The following is a 22620-nucleotide window of genomic DNA, read 5'->3' as shown; positions in this document are numbered from 1 at the left end:
CACTTGTGACTTAATAAACACAGTAAGCATATATATTGCTTTAATCGTCCATACTGTATAGTTGGGAATAACAGAACAGTATGAAACACGGCCATGGTGGGACTCTGGCTTCCCTTCTTCACACCTGATGCATCAGGAATGCTTTGGTTGTGACTCAGGGTCCAACGTTAATTTTTTAGGTGGGGACCCTGGTGCTTACGGGAAAGGGTAGCGCTTGGCACTGCAGGGGTGCTGTCTGACCTCAGGCTCTGCTCTGCCAGACATTGACGCAGGCTTGACAGGCTGCTGAGTCGACAAGGACCTCTGGCGGCTTGATCGTCGGATCGCTTCGACAAGAAGTGGTGCTTAGGTTGCGATCACTCTGGGCTGCCATTGAACATTTGGCCAACCCGTCCACTGTGGAGCCAACCAGGCCCGTCTGGGCCGTTGTCTTAGTAGTGCACAGGGCGAGGTCGGTTGCACTGAGCAGCTCCTTGAAAGCAGCAGTGTCTGGGCCAGACTCATCTATAGCACGGAGAAGTTTGGCTTGAAACACTTGAAGGACTGCCATTGAGTGGAGAGCAGATCTTGCTTCACCAGCCATGGAGTAGGATCTGGCTGCTAAGGCCTTGTACGACTTAGAGGGGTGAACAGCCTTGGCTTTCTATCCCAGGGTCTTGGGCGGGCAGAGATTCACTGCGATGGCCTCCTCCAGGGAGGAATCTTCCCGTAGCCTTCTTGCTTGGTGCCGTCAACAGTGGCGAGTACGGGCGAAGCATAAGAATGGACGGGGGCCGAGTGGTGGGTGTGCCATGCCTTGGTCAGTTTATCATGAACTTCGGGAAAGAAAAGAACAGTTCTCTGTGGGGCCCGCAGGGGGCTGACAAGAAGGATGTGGGCGACAAGGAAAAGGAGGCTATAGGCAGGCTCTTCCGGGGCCGACCACTCCAAGCCGAGCTCTTCATCAGCCTTGGTTAGGTTACAAATAAATTAGGCGTCCAGACCAGGCCTGACATCACCTTGATCCTTAGGCACTCCTCTGCATCAGAAGCTGGCAATGACATAATGTCATTAGAAAATTACTCCTTGAAATCCCGAGAAATAGACCAAACCACTTGCACCAGACGAGGTTGCTGGTCTCCTTGGGAGAAGAGCACCTGGGAAAACCTTGCTGTGGGGAGAGTGATGCACACGGGATCTAGACCTGTATGATCTCACTTACTACCGTCAGCTTGGCCCTACGGCTCAGCCGTAACTCCTCAAGCTCCTGAAAGGAAGCGAGATGAGGAGCACGAGGGACAAGGTCGCTTTCTTAAAAGAAAGCTGCCCGCAAGCATAGCGAGAGCAGTCCGTCTCGAGGACGCAGCTTCAGCGTAAGCACGGCCCAGGCAGGCAACACACTCAGGGGAGCCCGGCATTTTGCAATAAACGCCTCCGATATAAGCTCTTTTAGACGTGAAATTTGCTCAGTTACATTTGCCGGATAGTCGCAGGGGAAAAGCGCATTCAGCTATCAGCGCCATCACTACGCTGCTGGGGCTTTTCCACAGCGAGCAGAAGGCTTCTTATCTTTGTCTTCTCTTCGTCTTCTTTGGAGTCAAGTAAGGAGATGATCTTCGTGCTTGAAGAAGAATCGTGCTGCGCTGATCAAAAGCACGATGGGAAACGACTTGCTGACGACACTTAATGCTCATTAGTTTAAACAACCGTGATTTATTGTTTTATTTTTAAATGTTTTATTTTAAAACTCTGATATCATGTTTTTATGCGTATAGTTATGTGTGACTATTCCCAAACTCTCTGAGAGTGCGATCGCTCTATGGGTTATGTGATTGTTGTCATATTTCTAAAAAAATAAATATATAAAAACATGTCTGTATTATAGTAAAAATGATTGATAAACACATATTTCGAATGGAATTAAATAGTACGAATAAGTACTTTGGGTGTCTTGTTTATCATATTTATTTAATATAAAAGCAACATAAGTTAAATTACATCCAGTTTATTAGCAACACAGCGCATGAGTGTAAATCCTGCGATATCCGCCTTTGACCTCTTGGATGTCTAATCCAAAACTGTCTGTATTGCCATACAGAGGAGAGTCTGCTGGCAAAAAGAGAACGCGACAGAGCTCGTAATAAAACAAGAATCAACATTGGCTTGGCCTTTACCGAGACGGTGAGAACTGAGGGATTTGTAAAGTAAAAGACACGGAGATGGCATTTTTATTACTCAACAAAAGGTAAGGTATTTTATTGCACAGATAATATTTAACAGAGTTCATCTATTGTGAATAGTCATTTCATTATGGTTGTTGTAGCGCTGTGCTGGAATTTATTTTCAAGAAAGTACATGGGTTTAGCTACAGTAACGTCTTCAGGTTGAGAACCTTTCCATCTAAACTCGTTGTATATCTTAAGCCTATTAAGTGAATACCAAACATGCTTTTAGAAAATGTATTTCCATTTCTTGTCGACTATTACTGAATCTAACGTCGAATTGTACTGTAACTTATATTCTGTAAAATTGTTCACTATGATTTTCCCCATAACAGAGTTGAACTACTGAGCTTGATCAGGTCAATATAAGTGTAAAGATGTTTACACCATGTCAGTATGTATTCATAAATGACTGACTAGTGAAGTTCTGTGCTCTGTCACAGACTCTCACCAGGTAATTCTCAGCACAAACAGTTTCAGGAGCCACATTGCAGGCAGGTCGTGTGTCTTTGTTTGAAGTTCTTGACATGGAACCAACTTCCACAGTCTACTGAATATAATCAAACTGTTGAGTGTAACCATTTTAATAGCAACTGCAAAAATCCAGTGTCAGGAGAAAGGATCCCCAGTGAAAAGAAATGGGATGAGAACAGCATGAACAGAGTGGTTATTATATCTTTTGGTTTAAAAGGGAAGATTCTGCAAGCAGTGTGCAACATTGTGAAACAGGGCAGCTACTTTCTCTGTCTGATCCGAACCTTAAACATTACTTTGAATGGTGTAAACCAAGGTTATTATCATTAACTAAAAAAAAACTTTTAAAAAAATCATTGCTTATTAATATGTTACGGCTGTGGCTATAGAGAGCGCATGACGAAACAAAGGAGCATCCAACAGAAACAGTCTTTATTAAATCCACAATGGAAAAACACAGGAGATTGTAGGAGATTACGTCAACACAACTGTAATGAAGTTTATTGATAAGTGAAGGAAGAGGCGGGAACCGGCGAACAAACTTTAATCCAACATATTTTAATCCACGCCTGGTGTGGCGTACAGGTGACGCTCATTATTAGCAATCACGCCACTGGCCTCGCTCCGTTCCCACATCTCTCGGCCCTGCCCTGCTTGCCCTTCGCAGGCCGGGGGTACCCTCGAGACTGCGCTCTACTCACGCCGGCTGCAGCACCTGGGGATAAGGACAGACGAGGCGAGAGAAAAAGAGATGGAAGGATGAGGAGAGACAGAGGGGAGAGAGAGAGAGAGAAAAATCTTGGTCCGGTTCCCAAAATGCACTGCCATCAGGTCCTTCACCAGCTGGGTGAACTCCCCCGCGATCCCTTGGTGGATGGCCCTCTGACTCCTCCGCCACCGGGTGGATGGCGACGGTTCCTCCGGCTTCGGGCATCCTGCAGCGATTCCCCTGTTCCCTGCTCCTCCCCATAATGGTGGACGGCAGCCAAACGGCTCCTTCTCGGACGGCAGCCGGCAGCCAGCCGCCCCTTCACAACACAGTCAATAATCAATAATATGTCAAGTCAATAATATGTCAATCCCCAGTCAATAATATGTCAAGTTGCCAAAGCAACATTTCTCATTATTTGTTTAGTTAACGTTGAAGTATAAAAATAACTCAAACTAAATATACCAAAACTTAAACTTAAATCTAATTAAAAAGGTCAACAAAAACTATAATAGTATATCCTGTCATGGTTTGGGTTTTGTTTCTTGTTTTTGGTCCTTGTCTTGTCATGTGATTCCCTGTTTGTCATGTGATCCTGCCATGTGTCTTGTCATTGGTTAATCGTCTGATTATTTTTCACAGGTGTTCCGTGTCTTGTAATTAGTCTGTGTATTTAAGCCCTCATGTTTGCCCTGTGTGTTGGTTTAGTATTGAATGTTTCTTGTCTATGTTTTTGAGTTTCCAGCTGTTGTTTTATGTTTGATCATGTTTTGTTAATTAAAGTTGCATTTGGGTCGGTTCACTTCAACTTGCCTCCAGGATTAAATCATTACAATATCAATGATACTGAAATGACACTTGTGTAAACAAATGTATTCAGGTTGACTCTGTCTTACACAATATTAATAATTAATATACTCCAGTACATTTCGATGTTACAACATGAATCAAAATTATATAACTTTTTTTTTGCACAGTTGTAGAAGACAGCATTTTAATTTTTGACTATTCCTCTAAACTCTAATCTTTAACCTCAAGTTTTCTTTAGTTATAATTACTCTCTACTTGTATAAAGGATTAAAAGGTATTCCATAAAAACTGCACAGTGTCCCTTGAAGGCAGTTTAAGATTGGCTTTTTATTATAGATGATTGCATAACAGCCGTCTCCAGTTGAAATGGGCCCGAGGTAAAGCTTTATGATTTAGACTCCAATTAAATTACCTCACTCACACTGACAGATGAACTCAGACCACGGCCTTGTGAGGTATTTTGAAGGAATGGGCCCGCGATGTCAAAGTTCAGATACGCCACGGCTAATGTGTTTGACACTATGGACAGTGAGTCTTGTCTCTTAATTAATTTCCTCCGTCTGACCCGCTACACTGTCTACACTTATGATTACAGACACTGCTGGGCTTTTTATCCTTACAAGATGAAGCTTAAAGAGACAGTACACCCAAAAATCTAAATTTACTCTGCCATGTCTTTTGCAAATTTTCTTACATACTTTCTTCAGTAGAACACAAAACGAGTTATTAGTAGCTGTAAATAAATAATCAGATTGATAAATTTCCTAAAGAAAAAATGTGTGTGGTAGTTGCCTAGGCGTTGTATTAGTTGTTAAATATTCTGAGTATGTTTTTAGCATTCTGCTGTGCTGTTCCCAGCTAATAAAACTATGTGCTAAAAATGTTTTACTAAAGGCCCAGGTATACTTCAATTTCATCTTGCATGCAAAGTTTAGAACAGAAACCAAAACAAATGGAGAACCAAAAACCAAAAGACCCAAACCAAAAAACGATCACAACTGTGGTGGACTCTTCTGTCTCAACATTCACCTTGTGCATAAGCTGTTGTGCGCGCACCGTCCACGCGGAGACAAAAATTTGGCATTACGCGGACAGTGCACAGACTGTTGCAGAATGCAGAGGTATACAAAGCCAAAGCATATGAGCTTACGTTCCCATTTCTAGTGAGGCTATTTGTAAGCCACACTAAAGGTTTAGGACTACTAGCTAGTTTGTAGCCTCTTCTTGGTCCAGTTGCACCAGTTGTTCTTAAGGCAAAACGTACTGTAGCTAGTGGGTTGTACTTTTTTTTTTAGATATATAAAGATGGTGCATTCATATTACTATGAATGTAAGAAAGTGCAATGTGCAATATGGCAGAATAAGTCCCGCCTTCTAAAGAAAAGAGCCAATCGGCACCGTAAGAAGCTCTGGTTGTGTTCTAGGACCGCAGGGGCTTTGGTTGGTCCAGCCTGAAAAATGCAGTTTCTTTTCATGATTTGAGTGTTTAGAAACAAAATTTATGAGACAGTTACTGTCAGATTTCGGTTTCTAGTCAGTTTGTGAGTAAATGTCCATTTTTGACCAACTTCTTCCCCTTTTGATGTCATTTCTAGCGAGAAAGTACTATTGCAGTAATTCAATATTTGCTTAGTTTTCACCAAAGCTCACACTATTTTGCTGTAGATCATTAAACCGATACGATGCCTCAAAAGTCTGTCAGAAATCAGTTTTGTGAGGTGCCTTTATGCGCATACGATGCCATGCTCGTAAACTCTCTGTAAAGAAATGTATAGTAGCATTATATGACGTTTTCCCTCAATGATCCAATAGCGGCCTTCAAATGGCACCCTAAGCACTATAATGGCGCTTTTCCATTACCAGTACCAGCTCGACACGACTCGAGCACATCGAGCCTCGAGGGCGCATATCGACCGCTCACAAGCACCCTTCTGACACCCTACGGTCTCATGGGCTTAACGGACACACGCACTCGGCAGCCATTGTAAGTCCACGAGACCGTAAGTGCATATGAAGTGTGCCATTTGGGACAGGGCCGAAATCCGGGTGTTGAAATGCTGTGAATTTCAGTTTATCCTTCATTCGAACTTCTTTTGCCTCGCATAAATAACGTTAAAAAAATAGTTTCTGTTATAATACGGCACTACTTAATCATGAATAACATAATGGTTTCTTTAATATATAAATAATGAATAAATACTGTTACAAAAAAAACATCATAAATTACATTTATTTATTATGAGTGATTTATTTGACATGCACAACATGGACTGATCAACACAAAGACGTCCTTTTTTTAGGAAACGTTCTTGAAGAGTTTGTCATTTTTATTCACATAATGTTCTCTCTCTTAAAATGTAAGCCAGTGTAAATGTCAGCATTATCGTATATGTCAAAACTAAGGCAGTGGCCTCCCTTGGTAAAAATTGCAATGTTGGGTGGGTTGGCAGGAGTTTAATGCGATCACCCCCGCAGTGTGTGCCCATCCGCTACACCGCTGTCTAAAGGATTAGAGTCTGTCAAGTAAACCAAGAGCTTATTGATGCAATTCATTCAGTCTGCTGCGTTACTCCTGATCAGAGGCTTCCATAAATATTATACATACCCCCGGTTTAACAGACAAGTAACATTTCACCCAGTAGCCCAAGACTGGTTGCCCACTGAAGCTAAGCAGGGCTGAGCCTGGTCAGTACCTGGATGGGAGACCTCCTGGGAAAACTATAGGTTGCTGCTGGAAGAGGTGTTAGTGAGAGTTCGCCCTGTGGTCTGTGTGGGTCCTAACACCCCAGTGTAGTGATGGGGACACTATACTGTCAAAAAGCACCGTCCTTCGGATGAGACGTTAAACCAAGGTCCTGACTCTCTATGGTCATTAGAAATCCTAGGATGTCCTTCGAAAAAGAGTAGGGGTTTAACCCCGGCATCCTGGCCAAATTTGCCCATTGGCCTCTTCCCATCATGGCCTCATCCCCATATACACTGATTGGCTTCATCTCTGTCTCATTATCCAGGTGGATGCTGCACATTGGTGGTTGTTGAGGAGATTCCCCCTTCCATGTAAAGTGCTTTGAGTGCAGAGAAAAGCGCTTTATGCATGTAACAAATGAAAAGTATCATTATTATTAGACTACAATGCATGTTTGAGTGGTTTTAACTGAAAGCGACTTGCACTGGCATATCTAAAAATATATCAGCGCCATTGTTTTAACTCAAGACGCACACTCGTAATGCACGTTTATAAAAGCTACTTAAATATCCTAATTAAAAAGGCCTAAGCCTGGCTTATTCTAAGCACTGTCTGTGAAACCAGGCAATCGAGTTACTTTTCAACTAAGTTTAATGGTGCAACACAAAAATATTTGGTAACACTTTAGAATGCTGTTCCGTCATTAATGAATATAACTATAGGAATAAATGGGAAACGCAAAATTGACATTTTAACAAACAAGAAACACTGATTGACACATTAGTTGAGTTATTAATTAATGACATTAGTGATTCATTAATGACGAAACAGTATTCTAAAGTGTTACCAAATATTTAGTAGTGCGCAAGTCGTAATTAATTCCCCTTTACGTCAAAACTATAGGCTAAGATGTTACTTATGCAAAGCTGGTGCAACTGTTATCGTTACTGGAAGAATGCTTGCTCTGCTCATAACTTTGAGAGAACATTGGCGGAACGTTACGTTCTAAGAATGTTCCGTTTCCTTGTGGTTTGGTTTCCTGGCACAAAAAGCTCATTCTGGTCATAAAACATGATATTCTGGTCTCTAAATTTAACAAGTCTATGAATATTTTTTACCAGTTTTATTTTCCACCAGGCAAAAATCATAAGTCTAATCACGTAGAAAAGTAATAACACACTTTTCCTCGATAAGCCACAGAAGATATCATTCATGTCTGTATAGCACAAACAGTGCAGTATGAGCCGCACAGCAAAACGTAATACAGTTAGAGGATTGTTCGAATCATTAACCCTAATTATGGCAGTAATGATCCTATATGAGCCTTATATGCAAATATGAACTTTAGCAACCACCAATAATAAATGGATCCTCTTTAAACACTGCAGAAAAGCTTTTCTGTCTTTTTGTTCATTTCTCTTTTTTTTGTGACAGTGGCTAATGCAGCACTTTTGTTGCAATAGCCATGGTTACTATATGGTAAATGTGTGCATGCATACATTACAGGAAAAACAGTTACTTATTAATTTATATCCTGCTGAGAGGAAGATGAATCGGAATGAAGCATCTGCCAGTAAGTTTTATTCATCATTTTATTAATAATGTACTTTTTTTCCAGAAAAAAAAACAGCCTAATATAAAGCACATTATTTATTTTCCAGTAATTCTTTGGGGAAGTATACCACTCGCTTAATTTAACTGTGTCTATTTAGGCTACTGCGCAGTGTGGGTGTGACCGAAACCAATTCTCAATCATTAGGGACTCTTTGGAGTGGTGTTAATGTTCTGCCGAGATGCATGATTGTTTTGATATTGGCATAATGCCTCATAATGAATCAAAACAATGTTCAAATTGTTTTCTGCAAACTCCATGATAACAGAGGTTTTTCAATGACAGTAATTCATTATCATCAGTATCGACTTAAACATTTCATACAGATTGCACAATTCAAAATCATTTCAAACTAATTTAAACTATTACCCAGCATCATGCCATTCCAATGACTTTCATTCTTCTGTTAAACACAAAGTACATATTTTGATTGACGTACTGGTGGTCACTCTTTTCCATTACTTACAATAAATGTGGACCAAAGCTTTAAACAGGCACCATGAAAGTATCTTTAAAATATTATAAAAGTAGTTCATGAAGGAATCACTTAGACTAGATAAAAAGATCAGACAGGAAAATGAATCAGAAATGGCTATTTCTGTTATGAATGAACCAATGAGCGCCAGTGCTAAGATTTTTTGTTAAAAAAACAACAACTAAACTTTTTATCTCAAACCTAACAAATACAGTCAAAAGACAGTACAATTTTAACATCTTTTTATGTTTCTGAAGAAGTCTCTTCTGCTTAGCAAGGCTGCATTTATTTGAACAAAAATACAGTAAAAACAGTAATATTGTGAAATATTATTAGAATTAAAATAACTGTTTTCTATTTTAATATATTTTCAAATGTAATTTATTCCTGTGATGGTAAAGCTGAATTTTCAGTCTCATTACTCCAGTCTTCAGTGTCACATGATCCTTCAGAAATCATAATATGCTGATTTGCTGCTCAAGAAATCCTATTAGTATGAAAACCATTTTTGCAGTTTAATATTTTTGTGGGAACTATGATACACTTCCATTCAAAGGTTCGGGGTAAGTAAGATTTAAAAAAAGAAGAATAAATTAATACTCTTTAGCAAAACATGGATTATAAGGTGACAGTAAATACATTTATAATTTATTGTACAAAATATTTAAATTTCAAATAAATGTTTTTTTTAATTTCCTATTAATCAAAGAATCCTGGAAAAAAATATTGTATCACTGTCCAGACCAGCTGAAGGTGCATAAGACCATAACTGTGGAGCAGAAGACCACGGTGGAGCCTGGAACTATGATGGTACTGTACTGTCAGTGCTGGATACCATGGTAAAACTGAAACAGAGCATAGAGAGATTATTAACTGCCTCACTGGCATTAACAGGGATTTTAGAGAGTCGAGGGCGCAGAGATCACCAGACTCGAGGGCGCAGAGATCACCGGACACGAGGACACAGAGATCACCGGACACGAGGGCGCAGAGATCACCGGACTCGAGGGCGCAGAGATCACCGGACTCGAAGGCGCAGAGATCACCGGACTCGAAGGCGCAGAGATCACCGGACTCGAAGGCGCAGAGATCACCGGACTCGAGGGCGCAGAGATCACCGGACTCGAGAGCGCTGAGATCACCGGACTCGAGGGCGCAGAGATCACCGGACTCGAGGGCGCAGAGATCACCGGACTCGAGAACGCTGAGATCACCGGACTCGAGGGCGCAGAGATCACCGGACTCGAGGGCGTAGAGATCACCGGACTCGAGGGCGCAGAGATCACCGGACACGAGGGCGCAGAGATCACCGGACTCGAGGGCGCAGAGATCACCGGACTCGAGAACGCTGAGATCACCGGACTCGAGGGCGCAGAGATCACCGGACTCGAGGGCGCAGAGATCACCGGACTCGAGGGCGCAGAGATCACCGGACTCGAGGGCGCAGAGATCACCGGACTCGAGAGCGCTGAGATCACCGGACTCGAGGGCGCAGAGATCACCGGACTCGAGGGCGCAGAGATCACCGGACTCGAGAACGCTGAGATCACCGGACTCGAGGGCGCAGAGATCACCGGACTCGAGGGCGCAGAGATCACCGGACTCGAGGGCGCAGAGATCACCGGACTCGAGGGCGCAGAGATCACCGGACACGAGGGCGCAGAGATCACCGGACTCGAGGGCGCAGAGATCACCGGACACGAGGGCGCAGAGATCACCGGACTCGAGGGCGCAGAGATCACCGGACTCGAGGGCGCAGAGATCACCGGACTCGAGGGCGCAGAGATCACCGGACTCGAGGGCGCAGAGATCACCGGACTCGAGGGCGCAGAGATCACCGGACACGAGGGCGCAGAGATCACCGGACTCGAGGGCGCAGAGATCACCGGACACGAGGGCCCAGAGATCACCGGACTCGAGGGCGCAGAGATCACCGGACTCGAGGACACAGAGATCACCGGACTCGAGGGCGCAGAGATCACCGGTCACGAGGGCGCAGAGATCACTGGACTCGAGAGCGCAGAGATCACCGGACTCGAGAGCGCAGAGATCACCGGACTCGAGGGCGCAGAGATCACCGGACTCGAGGGCGCAGAGATCTCCGGACTCGAGGGCGCAGAGATCACCGGACTCGAGGGCGCAGAGATCACCGGACTCGAGGGCGCAGAGATCACCGGACTCGAGGGCGCAGAGATCACCGGACTCGAGGGCGCAGAGATAACCGGTCACGAGGGCGCAGAGATCACCAGACACGAGGGCGCAGAGATCACCGGACTCGAGGGCGCAGAGATCACCGGTCACGAGGGCGCAGAGATCACCGGACTCGAGAGCGCAGAGATCACCGGACTCGAGGGCGCAGAGATCACCGGACTCGAGAGCGCAGAGATCACCGGACTCGAGAGCGCAGAGATCACCGGACTCGAGGGCGCAGAGATCACCGGACTCGAGGGCGCAGAGATCACCGGACTCGAGGGCGCAGAGATCACCGGACTCGAGGGCGCAGAGATCACCGGACTCGAGGGCGCAGAGATCACCGGACACGAGGGCGCAGAGATCACCGGTCACGAGGGCGCAGAGATCACCGGACTCGAGGGCGCAGAGATCACCGGTCACGAGGGCGCAGAGATCACCAGACACGAGGGCGCAGAGATCACCGGACTCGAGGGCGCAGAGATCACCGGACTCGAGGGCGCAGAGATCACCGGACTCGAGGCCGCAGAGATCACCGGACTCGAGGGCGCAGAGATCACCGGTCACGAGGGCGCAGAGATCACCGGTCACGAGGGCGCAGAGATCACCGGACACGAGGACACAGAGATCACCGGACTCGAGGGCGCAGAGATCACCGGACTCGAGGGCGCAGAGATCACCGGACTCGAGGGCGCAGAGATCACCGGACACGAGGACACAGAGATCACCGGACTCGAGGGCGCAGAGATCACCAGACACGAGGGCGCAGAGATCACCGGACTCGAGGGCGCAGAGATCACCGGACTCGAGGGCGCAGAGATCACCGGTCACGAGGGCGCAGAGATCACCGGACTCGAGGACACAGAGATCACCGGACTAACTTGAGGTGTGTTGACCATGACGCAACGAGACTCTGCCGGTGGCGTTTACTGTAAGAGTGTGAACCAAACCACAAGAAGAGAACACAAACACAACAGGACAGCAGAATATCAAAATACAATTCCATGAAATAAACACAGGGAATCGTGACAATTTCACATATTACGGTTTCACTGTATTTTTTATCAAATAAATGCAGCTTTGGAGAGCATAATATACATCTTTTCAAACACATTTTTCAAAAATCTTAATTATTTCAAACTTTTGACCGGTAGTGTATATTCGGGAGATTTTGAACAAGTTTTCTTTTTTGTCATTATGCTAGTTCTCTTTCATTAATTTATTATATCAGAAATAAAATGTCACCTCCTGTGTTACACAGAACAAAGAAAGTCATATGGTTTCAGAACAGCATGAGTGTGAAAAAAAAAAAAAAAAACAGACGTTTATATTTTTGGGTGAATTCTTTTACATTGTTTGGAATACTTGCAGAAGTTAGTTCTTGTAGTCACTTGAAGCTCTCTGCTTGGCTGGAATGTATGGGAAGTGAGTTTGTGTGCCTTTATCAGAAACAGTTTGCGTACTGCAGCTACGGAGGGCTCTCTTCTTCGAGTCTGGGCTGGAGTAAGTTTTACGTTTACATGTGGGAGTCAAAAACCTTGGAGGTGAAGATAAAAACACAGAATCTGTGGACGACAGCCTTGATGATCTTATTCCACCTCGATCTTCATTGTAATCATCATCACAGCACAATGCATGATATAGCGTCTTGTCGTAAGAATGGATCCTTCCTCCAGATCCAAAGAGCCAGGAGGCTTTAGGGCTGTTTGTGGCCTTTAATGGTCCATTGAGGGCAGGTAAGTCTCCACAGCTCCTGCGGTAGAGGTCTAACTCTTGCTTCTTGGCTATGGTTGGGTTACGGAGAGGATTGTGCAGTAAGTGGTTGTCAGATAATGTCTCATTGTGCAAGAGGTCGCCACGGTCCTCGCTGCAGCACACTAGTGTCAGGTCATCCTCTGAGTCAAGGTCGATATCTGATGTTAACTTGTCAATTTGGGCCACAACCTGAATGGGAAAAGAGAAAATTGAATAAATGTCATGAAATAACTCTCATAAGCTTTTGTTCACTCTTAAAGGGATAGTTCACTCAAGTTGCAATAGTCTTTTTTAAAACCGTCAGTAGGGCGTAAACAGATTGCACCACTAAATAGTCTCCAAGACGCAAAATAGTTACAAATTGCCATCAGAGTGAAAAAATCCCATATTTTAGGGTGGAACTTATGCCAATTCTTGACCAGAATGTTATAGAGATTCTGGGGTGCACTTTTTTAACTAGGGCCAGTAAACAACCACCCCGAACACCACAGCAGCAGCACTAAAAAATCACTCAGAATGGCTTAGCAAGCACATAGCAACGCCCTGGAACTCCATTCTACTTTAACATCTAGTTTCTCAGTGTTGATGAAAAAACCAAGACCTGAAAAATGTCTGTAGTTTCATAGTTCATGTGGCTGAGCATAAGCCATAAATGAGTAATATACAGTATATAGATAGATAGATAGATAGATAGATAGATAGATAGATAGATAGATAGATAGATAGATAGATAGATAGATAGATAGATAGATAGATAGATAGATAGATAGATAGATATGTATCTTTATTCCCCCATCTCACCCCATTTCACCCACTGGCATTGGAATATTTAATATCTGTTTGTGCTGAAGGGAATTTGTCCTCCTGCTGTGCTAGTAACTGCATCTTACATAAGAACTCAACCATACGCTTATCAATATTCCTTCTCTTGCTTTACCCGGCTCCTTTTCTGAGCAGGGTCTCAAGGCTGGTGCACACAATTCAGAGACAAAACAAAGCACAGGAGTTGCGATACCACAGATGGAAGCCTCTTTGATCAGAAAGTCTGTCTGTAGATGTTAATAAGATTACGTAACATACATGTATGGTTATCTATGATGGGATGGCGTTCAGATTTAATACATCTTTAATCAATATTAAGCAGCTTAGTACGCTATTTATGATGCGGTTATGTTGGATTTGGATTTGGATGATAAAGCACTGCGTTTGGATTAAAAAATCTGAGTTATTAATGACAGATTTTTCTGTTACTCGCTGCTTCTGATTTTGATGAGCTCAGTGCTTTGCTGCTGCCAAACTTTCTCATTGCATTCAATCCAGGATGTTGCAGTATTGAGTGTTTATAATATAGCAGATCGGCTATTCAGCGGCAAGCCACAGGCTTTTGGCTGTCGGGATTCGGTAATGAGCAGTCAAATGTAAACAGGAAAATCCCAAATGACAGGCATTGAAAAGTCCAAATATCCATTCACAACGCACCTGCTGCTCGAAAGCGCACACAATACGTAAACAATCCCAAGATTTTTGCAATGCAGACAAGTGAGGACTGTATAAACATAATGTACTGTTTTACGAGTATATATATCGAACACTGCCAAGTATGATAAGCGCTGTGCGGTTATCAGAGAGATACATTTTTGGGACTCCACTGAAAGGTCCTGTCTGGGGGAGGTATTAGATCATCTCTCATGGGGTTGTGCCCTGATGTGCGCTGCTGTCAGACAGTTCATGTTTAATGCATTCTTGCCATCCACACACAACTGATCGGAGATCAGAGTGCAGCTACACTGTGGAGGGCGGTATGACATTTCCCTTACAAAAATGACGTTTATTCATGTGCTATTAGTATACTTCTTAAACTTAAACTTAAAACAAGAAAGTATTTCAGTCTACTTTTTATGTACTTCTCAAAAATATACACTAAATTACACTTAAGTATATACTTGACTTATACTGACAGAAAAGTCTAATTTGGCCTACACTTGTACTTAATCAACGATCCAATCAATGGACAAAATCAATCCCCACTTTACATTTTTTCTTGTTGGTTTCATTCGGAAATAAACACAATAGTGAACAAAATTTATTACAACTTCAAACTTTAAAAATTACTCAGTATTTTGGTTTGATATACTATCAGCCGTCTTGGACTTGACACTGACATCTAGTGGTGTGGAGGCCTCATTACCAATAGTTACCATAGTTACCAATGCAATTTTTCAAGGTATTATTCGCAGTTAGCCATGATTAATTTATTTCCGTGATTGAAGAGTCCAATAATGGGACATTACAAAAATAAAGTTAGTCAGATTCCTGTGATCTCAAAATGGCGGCTCCCTTGATGCGACCCTCTCCATGTAAAATAAACAGTATTTTCTAACCAAGATCATGACTGGCATCGCCATCTCAGATGAATGAACATATATTTTTTTACCACATTTCTCAAAAGATCTCTTCATTCCCTTTCTGAACTATAACAATTTATGACAGATGTTTTACAAAATAAAGAAGTTATGAAATGTATGTTTCAGAACTTATAATAAAGGTCCCAATAAAAGCAATAACAAAATACAAAAAGTCCATTTAGAGGATTGTTTAAATCTCCTATCTAAATCTAATTAAGTAGTTGGTACAATAAATTCCATTCCATTCTAAAAGTTACCACCAAAATGTTTTTTTTTTTAATCCGCTTTGTCTCCCAGTCATCCTACCTACAGAACCTCGGGTCTTGGTGTCAGATAATTGCCAAACCCTCCCAGAAGGATTTTAAACGGAGTGTGTTTGGAACAGAGTGTGAGTCAGAACAAGCTTTCGACAAGCATTGCGAGAGGAAGCCTGATTTGAAAGGAGTAAGAAAGACCCATCACCACTACTGGGCTTCTTTAGTGATTGATTTTTTTTACCTGGAGGCTGGCTGGAGACTCTGAAAGAAACTATTAGATTTAAAAACAGATTCTATCCTCATACATTTTTCATCAAGCATTGCTGACTTCCCATATATTTGCTCTGAAAATAATCTCCATATACATTATCATATCTGTCTACATAAACATTTATGCATTTGGCAGATGTTTTTATCCAAAAGCAACTTACATTGCATTCCAGGTATATACTATCCCAGCTAACGGGAACGTTCTCAGAACTTTTGAGAAATGTTCTGGCAAGGATCTCTCAAAGTTATGAACAAATGTTCTTGCAGTAACGTTCATATAACGGTCATTAAAAGTTGTCTGAATTACTAAAAATGTTTCCACAAAAACATTATTAATAGCTACTTTTGGGCTGTTGAATGCTTGATTCTGATTGGTTGACGAACGTTCTAAGGTGTCCAATTATTTTCAGGGAAACACACGGCTAAAGTAGTTCTACCAGAACTACGTAGGCCCCGTCCGAAGCTTGCAATCCTAGGGTTCGGACTCTGCATATCCTGCCTGAAGACGAAGGCAGGGGCGCAGCCGACCCCCTGCGAAGTAAGGGAAGGGGCCATCTGGTGGTGGTGGGGTGGATGGAGGAGAAAAACATCTTGGTGTTATGTGGAGGATGGAGGGAAGGACCCGTCTTGGTGGTGTTAAGGAAAATGAAGGGAAGGTCCCATCTTGGAGGTGGTGGGGATGGTGGAGGTGAATGGAGCGACAGAATCTGCGAACTCAGACGTGTGTAAGTACCAACCTTTTATACCAAAAGTATTAGGATATGATTGGATAGATGAGAAGGTAATAAGTTGCATAACAATTGAGTCTTCCCAGCAGAACTTGCGCTAGAGCTTCATTTCCAGGCAGGTCTTGGTCGCATTACAGTTCTATATCACCTCGCCATTCCAAAGGTCCTTATGGTGGGTTCTATTATTGTCAACGAACCGACTCGACCCTCGGATATGACGTCACTTCCACACTTCAAGCGTTCTGGTATGTTTTGCGCATCCGAGTCGGAGAAAAAACACGGACGCCACCCGGAAAGCTATTGCTATGGTAAGCACTGGCCGAGTACCAGGCGCTCCAAAATAAGTATGTGCTTCACCTAGTTTATCTTCTGTTAGCAACACTAGCCACATTAGTAACACCCGTTAGAAACAAGGCTTCATTCAATATTTCACTCACAACAAGACCGATTCCCATTCCCACAGCATTCAGAAGCAAAATTTTAAAATTGGTAGCTAATTATTTGTTCTGATATACAATATTGATTACTATATAGTTATAGGTAATTAAAGAGACAGTGACCCCTTTAAGTAGTTTACATTTATTTTAAAGTCCGCGTGAACCGGAAGTTGCAAACGACTTTTCTCCAGTGTTGTGACGTATTTCCAAGTTTAACTTAATATTGAACAGATGGCAGGGTTTTACTTCAGTGCTATTTGATTAAAGATTACCATGGCAAACAAACATTTTCTTTGTATTAAATTGCACAGATTCATTGTTCACCACCAGACATAGTAATATGCGCTAACAAAGTAAATAGGGTCAATTTTGATTCATGTCGACTTTAAAGTAGTGTGTAAGCTACTTGAGTAGTCAAGCAAATCATTTGAAAAAAGCTTCAAAGGTTACTAAAAAAACTTAGCTAATACTTTTCAAAAGGTTAGCCTGGCTGATTATAAGATGCTTGAAGCTTAACAACCAAGATTTTCAAAAACATCAACCAACATCGACATCAGCTTTCCCATTAGTGTAGTTTACACCATTGTACTGTATACAATAAATAAAAAATATCAGTAATATCATAAATATAAAAAAGTCAGTCCGGTTAAAAATGGTTGATCTCTTCTTAAATTGTATTTTATTGCATATATACATATTTGATATTTACAATGGAAAATAGAGAAGCCCCAGACTGGATTGGTTTAAGTGTGTTTTTTGGCGGGAAATCAGTGAAATTATATGCAATGGATTTAAACATGATAAAATACGTTAAATGGAGCTGAAAGTACTTTTATTGCTAGCTAAAGCATGATCAAATTTGCCAAAAATATTGAATTACACAAACATGAAAAGAACTTAAGACATTACATAATTCTGTGTGGATAGATCAAGCAAAGGCGTATAAGTGAGCATTGTACTGGTTACATTTGGCAGCAAAGAATTCAGATTCGTAACAAATGTTTGGCTGTTATCCATGGAATAAAAGACAGCTGAAAGACAGATGAGCGTGTGGCAAAACTAATAACCATAACAAGATGTCAGTAGTAACAATAAGGCTCTGCTGCAAGGTGTGAGTGACAGATGGAGGTGTTAACTCAGCCAAGAGCGGCAGAGCTACCGGTGATGCCTGAACTTGGCCAAGGTGACAAATGAGACAAATCCAGAGGAGCTGTGACTGAGATGATGAGACAAATGCCAGTCTGGGACACTCATAGACTCAGTGACAGTAATGAGGCAGATAGATATCCACCCGAGGAAAGAGATTAATTAAGGAGATGTCCTCTCACATAATGCTGAAAGCAGTCGCCCAGCACAAAGGCAGATAACTGCAAAAGAGATGAGACGTTGACAGGTGAGAAGATGAGGAAATAAGATGCGCTCCCGCACATGTCGGCCCATTGTCTGATTCGCCGGGTGATAATTAGGCATCACAGATGACATCTTGCTTGCATGGGGTGTCACGGTGTGTGTGGGGGGGTGTCATCCTGGAAGCCTTTCTCCTGGTTAATCTATCTGTTGGTTGCTGTTTGGGTGACAAGCTGTCCAGTCAACAGCCCCTAGATGGACATACCACTGGGGCATGGATGTATTTGTGACCTTGTGTATGATTATGAAACGTACCCACTGTATTTGTGTCTTTTGTTTTGTGTATAGTTAGCAAGTATTCATTCAGTAGTCGCTTTTAGATCAGAAACCAAAGTACGAAAGTAGCAAACATTATGAATGCTCACAAGTCCATTGCAAGATTGCAGTCCCATTGTTCCTGTGTTCCTGAAATGGTAACAAACCCCAGTACAAAAGGGGGCGATAGAGTTACCTTCATACGTGTATGCCAGGGATGGGCAACTTCGGTTCTGGAGGGCAAGAGTTTATTTCCATCCCTAATCAGACACACCTTCTAAACAATCCGGTGACTTTGGATATATTTTGATTAGGGATGGAGCTAAACTCTGCAGGACAGTGGCCCTCCAAGACTGGACGTGTCCATCCCTAGTCAATGCCATTAAACAGGGTGTAAACTACTTACAAACATGTCGACCACTTTTACAATGGTAAAGCAACTTAGAGAATGTGAATGCACACTTTGTGTTGCATTATGAATGTTTTCAGCAAATTTCAGAATGCAAAAATTCACAAAATCAATCATTCATAGGAGCACTTGCATATGTTTCACTACAATGTAGGGATCAGTGCCTTGCTCAAGCTTGTAGATGCAGGGTTAAAAAAGAAGTGTCCAATCCTGCTCCTGGAGGGACACTCTCCTGCAGAGTTTAGCTCCAATTCTTATCAAACACACCTGTACAGGCTAATCAAGATCTTCAGGATTACTAGAAACTTCCAGGCAAGTGTGTTTGGGGCAGGTTAACTCTGGAGGACACTGGCCCTCCAGGAGCAGGATTGGACCCCCAAGGATTTAAAGGTTTTGGTTACTAGATCTCATCGTCAGACTGTGTTCAAATACATCTTGATCAAATCAATGCCTTAACCGTCAAAACATGCCCAAAGTGTGTGCTTTACCTCCCGGAGCTCTTTCGCCACGTCCTTGAGCTCAGCGAGAACTTCCTCCAGCTGTTCCATGACCATCTTAACGTGCCTGCGGATCTCTGCTCTCCGGTCAGGGCTCGTGCTCGGTTCAAATGGTCCTAGCGCTGTGCCGTGAAACATCCTTCACATGGGGATGACAGCAGCAGCGGCAGCCAGGAGGGGACAGGACACTGGACTTCATGTCTGAAGCCCACCACAGTGTTGTTTAAACCTATCTGGATAAAAGACCCAATCTCTGGTCCGAACATCTGCTGATGTTAGAAAACGCCGAATTCAGTCCAGGAACATCTAGTAACTGTCAGTAAATTCAAAAGGAAAACTTTCAAAAAGTAAAAGGGCATCAAGAAAATTGGAAAAGTTTCAGCACTGAAACAAACTGTTCTCGGCAAAGCTTTGATCTTTTCCGTATGATGTTAAAATTAAATCGAATGGGATCATTTTTGGCTTGAAAGAACCTTTGTTCTTAAGACAGCCAGAAAATAAATAAGTAAAACACCCGTTTGAGCTTCTATTTTGAGAGGTTTGTGACGTACCAAAAGTCATCTGTGAATTTTTCAGTTTCTACCCCTCTACATATGCATCCTCCATTGCAATTCCACGTATTCAGAAATGTTACCATGAAGCATATTTTACATTGAAGAAAAAGCCTTCAGTAGTGGAGCCATCAGTATTTGATGTGAAGAAAATATGTATCCAAATAGTACACTAAGAAAAGTAAGAACAAGTCACATTTTCACTCGAGCGGACAGAAAAAGAACGCATCTGGTGTGACACCTGGGAGGACGAGCCAAAAATTGCTTCTCTCAGAGGAAAAAACAATACTCTGAGACAAAGAGAGTCCCCGGACATCAGCTAACCCACTCCAGAAATCGCTCAGGATTTTAGTAGCTTGTCTTCTCTTGGCTTTTGTGGCTTTGGTCCAGAATTGATGCCGTTTGGACTTATTGCTGCTCCATATGTCTATAAAAAGCTTCCGCAGAGTTGCCAGGCTTTTCCCACTGTGCCCCGTACAGTGCAGCGTATCTCCTACCCCATCCGAGCACACACAGATACTAGAGGCGGATGCATGCTCAGCACCTCTCTTCCAATGTTGTCCTCTATCAGTCACTGATGCTCAAGCACTTAGGAAACCTCCCCCTACCCTCTCTCTCTCTCTCTCTCCTCAGTCACTCGCCCTCAAACACTCGCATTTATTTCCTATGATCTCTCTTCCATAACTCTTCCCTCCTCTTTCATAGTTGCTACCGTGCACACACCACTCTTTAGTCCCACTCACCCTTGTCCTGTCACTTCCATCCTACTTCCGACAAACACATCAATTCACGTACATTTCCGAGCTCGCTCTCTGCTCAGATCTTTTCAACCACTTGCCACCCCAGTTGGGAAAGCAAATTAATTCAATTCACTGTTGCAGTGCGGGCTCTTGAATTGTGAATGCGACGGCTCTGCAGCAATAGAAGCGGACCAGATTATCCCATTTAGATCGGTAATGAATAGGAGACAGACGCAAGTACATCAGGAAACCGCTCGCCCTTCCATAATTATGTAGAAGGGGATGCTTCAGCCTCATGTATTCATTTTCCTGTTGTTCTCTTCAAATCACGAATCGACCGGGGGACTGTGTCAGCAAGTTTGAAATTCTAATTTACCTTTCTATAATGATTCTTCAAAACATCCTGCGAGGCTTGTCCCAAACAAAGGCCCTCATTATTTCTTAGGTGTCTCTGGTGGGAACACTGATGAGAACGATTCGCACAAAACAAGCAATTGTCTGAATAGTGTATTCAGGCATACAGGGCCAAAACAGTCGTCTAGAATAGCATACACAATTTGAGATGAAAGTAGAGAGGAAAAGTGTTAAACAAAACACAATCATTTGTGCTATGAACTTTAATGATACCTCAAATCGTGAGATTTGCTGTCACTTTTTGGACCGTTTGGACAAATTTTCCCTTGCGGATGGTAAAATGGGCAAAGACAATGGTATTGTGGCACACAGAATTAGCCTGTTCAAGCACTTCTCACATTTCTTTTAGACGCTTGACATTTTGAATGATAGCTGGTTCATGGACACTAAATGCAGTGAAGTGCTCCATTTTATTAAAAGTTAGAAATAAGGACTCAATGCTGAGCTTTTGAGATTTGCAGAAAGAAATGGGAAGCTAATGCAATCCTAATTGCATGTGTGGCAATTCATTCATGCATTTAGGGCTAAGTGCTAGCGGTTGGAGGAAACGTATTTCAGTGCCCCAAAATGGTGATGCAAATTGTTTTGTTTTCATATAGAATTATTGTCCTTGAAACAGAAGATTGTTGCATTCTGCCCGTCTCTATAGTTAAATGCATCTTACTTCTTTTTGAAAAGACTGAAACAAAACACAGTTCCTGTCTTTTCACTGAACGCAACTTAAATGTTTTAAATGAATTGTCATAAAAAGGTCTTTCATTCAAAACGATATGCTGGTTCTGTAAAAACCCAAAACGTGTTGCATTTTCTCAGTTTAGTCATAATGAGTTACAATGGCAGTTGACAATACGAGTGCTTCCTTGTCAAGACTAGCACATTGCATTGTGGGATATAGTATCCAGTGCATTGTGCTTTATACTGCACATTTTTGCAAAAGTAGTAGATCATCTAGTATTCTATTCATTCACACTTATTTAAATGATGCTGGGTATAGAAACTCTAGCCTATACCTAAAAAACAGCTAGTGTAGAATGGTAGTATACTTCTCTCAGTAAGTGGAGACCAGATGCAATCCACCCAGGCTTTTGGTGCCATCTACTGGTGGATGTGCAATTTTAGCTCTGATGATTCACATCTAGGTAAAAAAAAGGTTTTAAAAAAAAATGTGTGTGGAAATGGTGGAAAATTGAGGGGAGAGGAGGGGGTCAGGCACAACAACACACAACAGACAAACAACATATTCAAATCTACATAAAAATGTGAATGGAAACAGACAAAAAGGAGGCATTAACAAACCGGATAAGTTCATGTTCATGTTTGGAGTCCTAAAGTAGACAA

At 42.5% G+C, this 22620-nt stretch overlaps 1 protein-coding gene across 1 annotated transcript; it reads right to left on the bottom strand.

Annotated features, from left to right (window-relative positions):
• Nucleotides 1–8540: 8540 nt before the first annotated feature.
• Nucleotides 8541–20704, bottom strand: LOC306993663 (inhibitory synaptic factor 1). The gene is made up of 2 exons (XM_079603612.1): nucleotides 19569–20704; nucleotides 8541–13101 (listed from the first exon to the last, which is right to left on the bottom strand). Exons 1-2 carry the CDS (start codon nucleotides 19713–19715, stop codon nucleotides 12532–12534), a joined length of 717 nt encoding a protein of 238 aa, XP_079459738.1. The 5' UTR covers nucleotides 19716–20704; the 3' UTR covers nucleotides 8541–12531.
• Nucleotides 20705–22620: the final 1916 nt, after the last annotated feature.

The sequence above is a fragment of the Phoxinus phoxinus genome (assembly GCF_949152265.1).
Source record: "Phoxinus phoxinus genome assembly, chromosome: 25".
Lineage (NCBI taxonomy): Eukaryota > Metazoa > Chordata > Actinopteri > Cypriniformes > Leuciscidae > Phoxinus > Phoxinus phoxinus.
This window is presented reverse-complemented; position numbering and strand designations above follow the sequence as displayed.

Coding starts and splice junctions, on each gene's coding strand:
- LOC306993663 (XM_079603612.1), bottom strand. CDS start 19,715: ATGTTTCACGGCACAGCGCTAGGACCATTTGAACCGAGCACGAGCCCT. Junction 13,102..19,568: donor TGGCGAAAGAGCTCCGGGAG/GTAAAGCACACA, acceptor TTTCCCATTCAG/GTTGTGGCCCAAATTGACAA.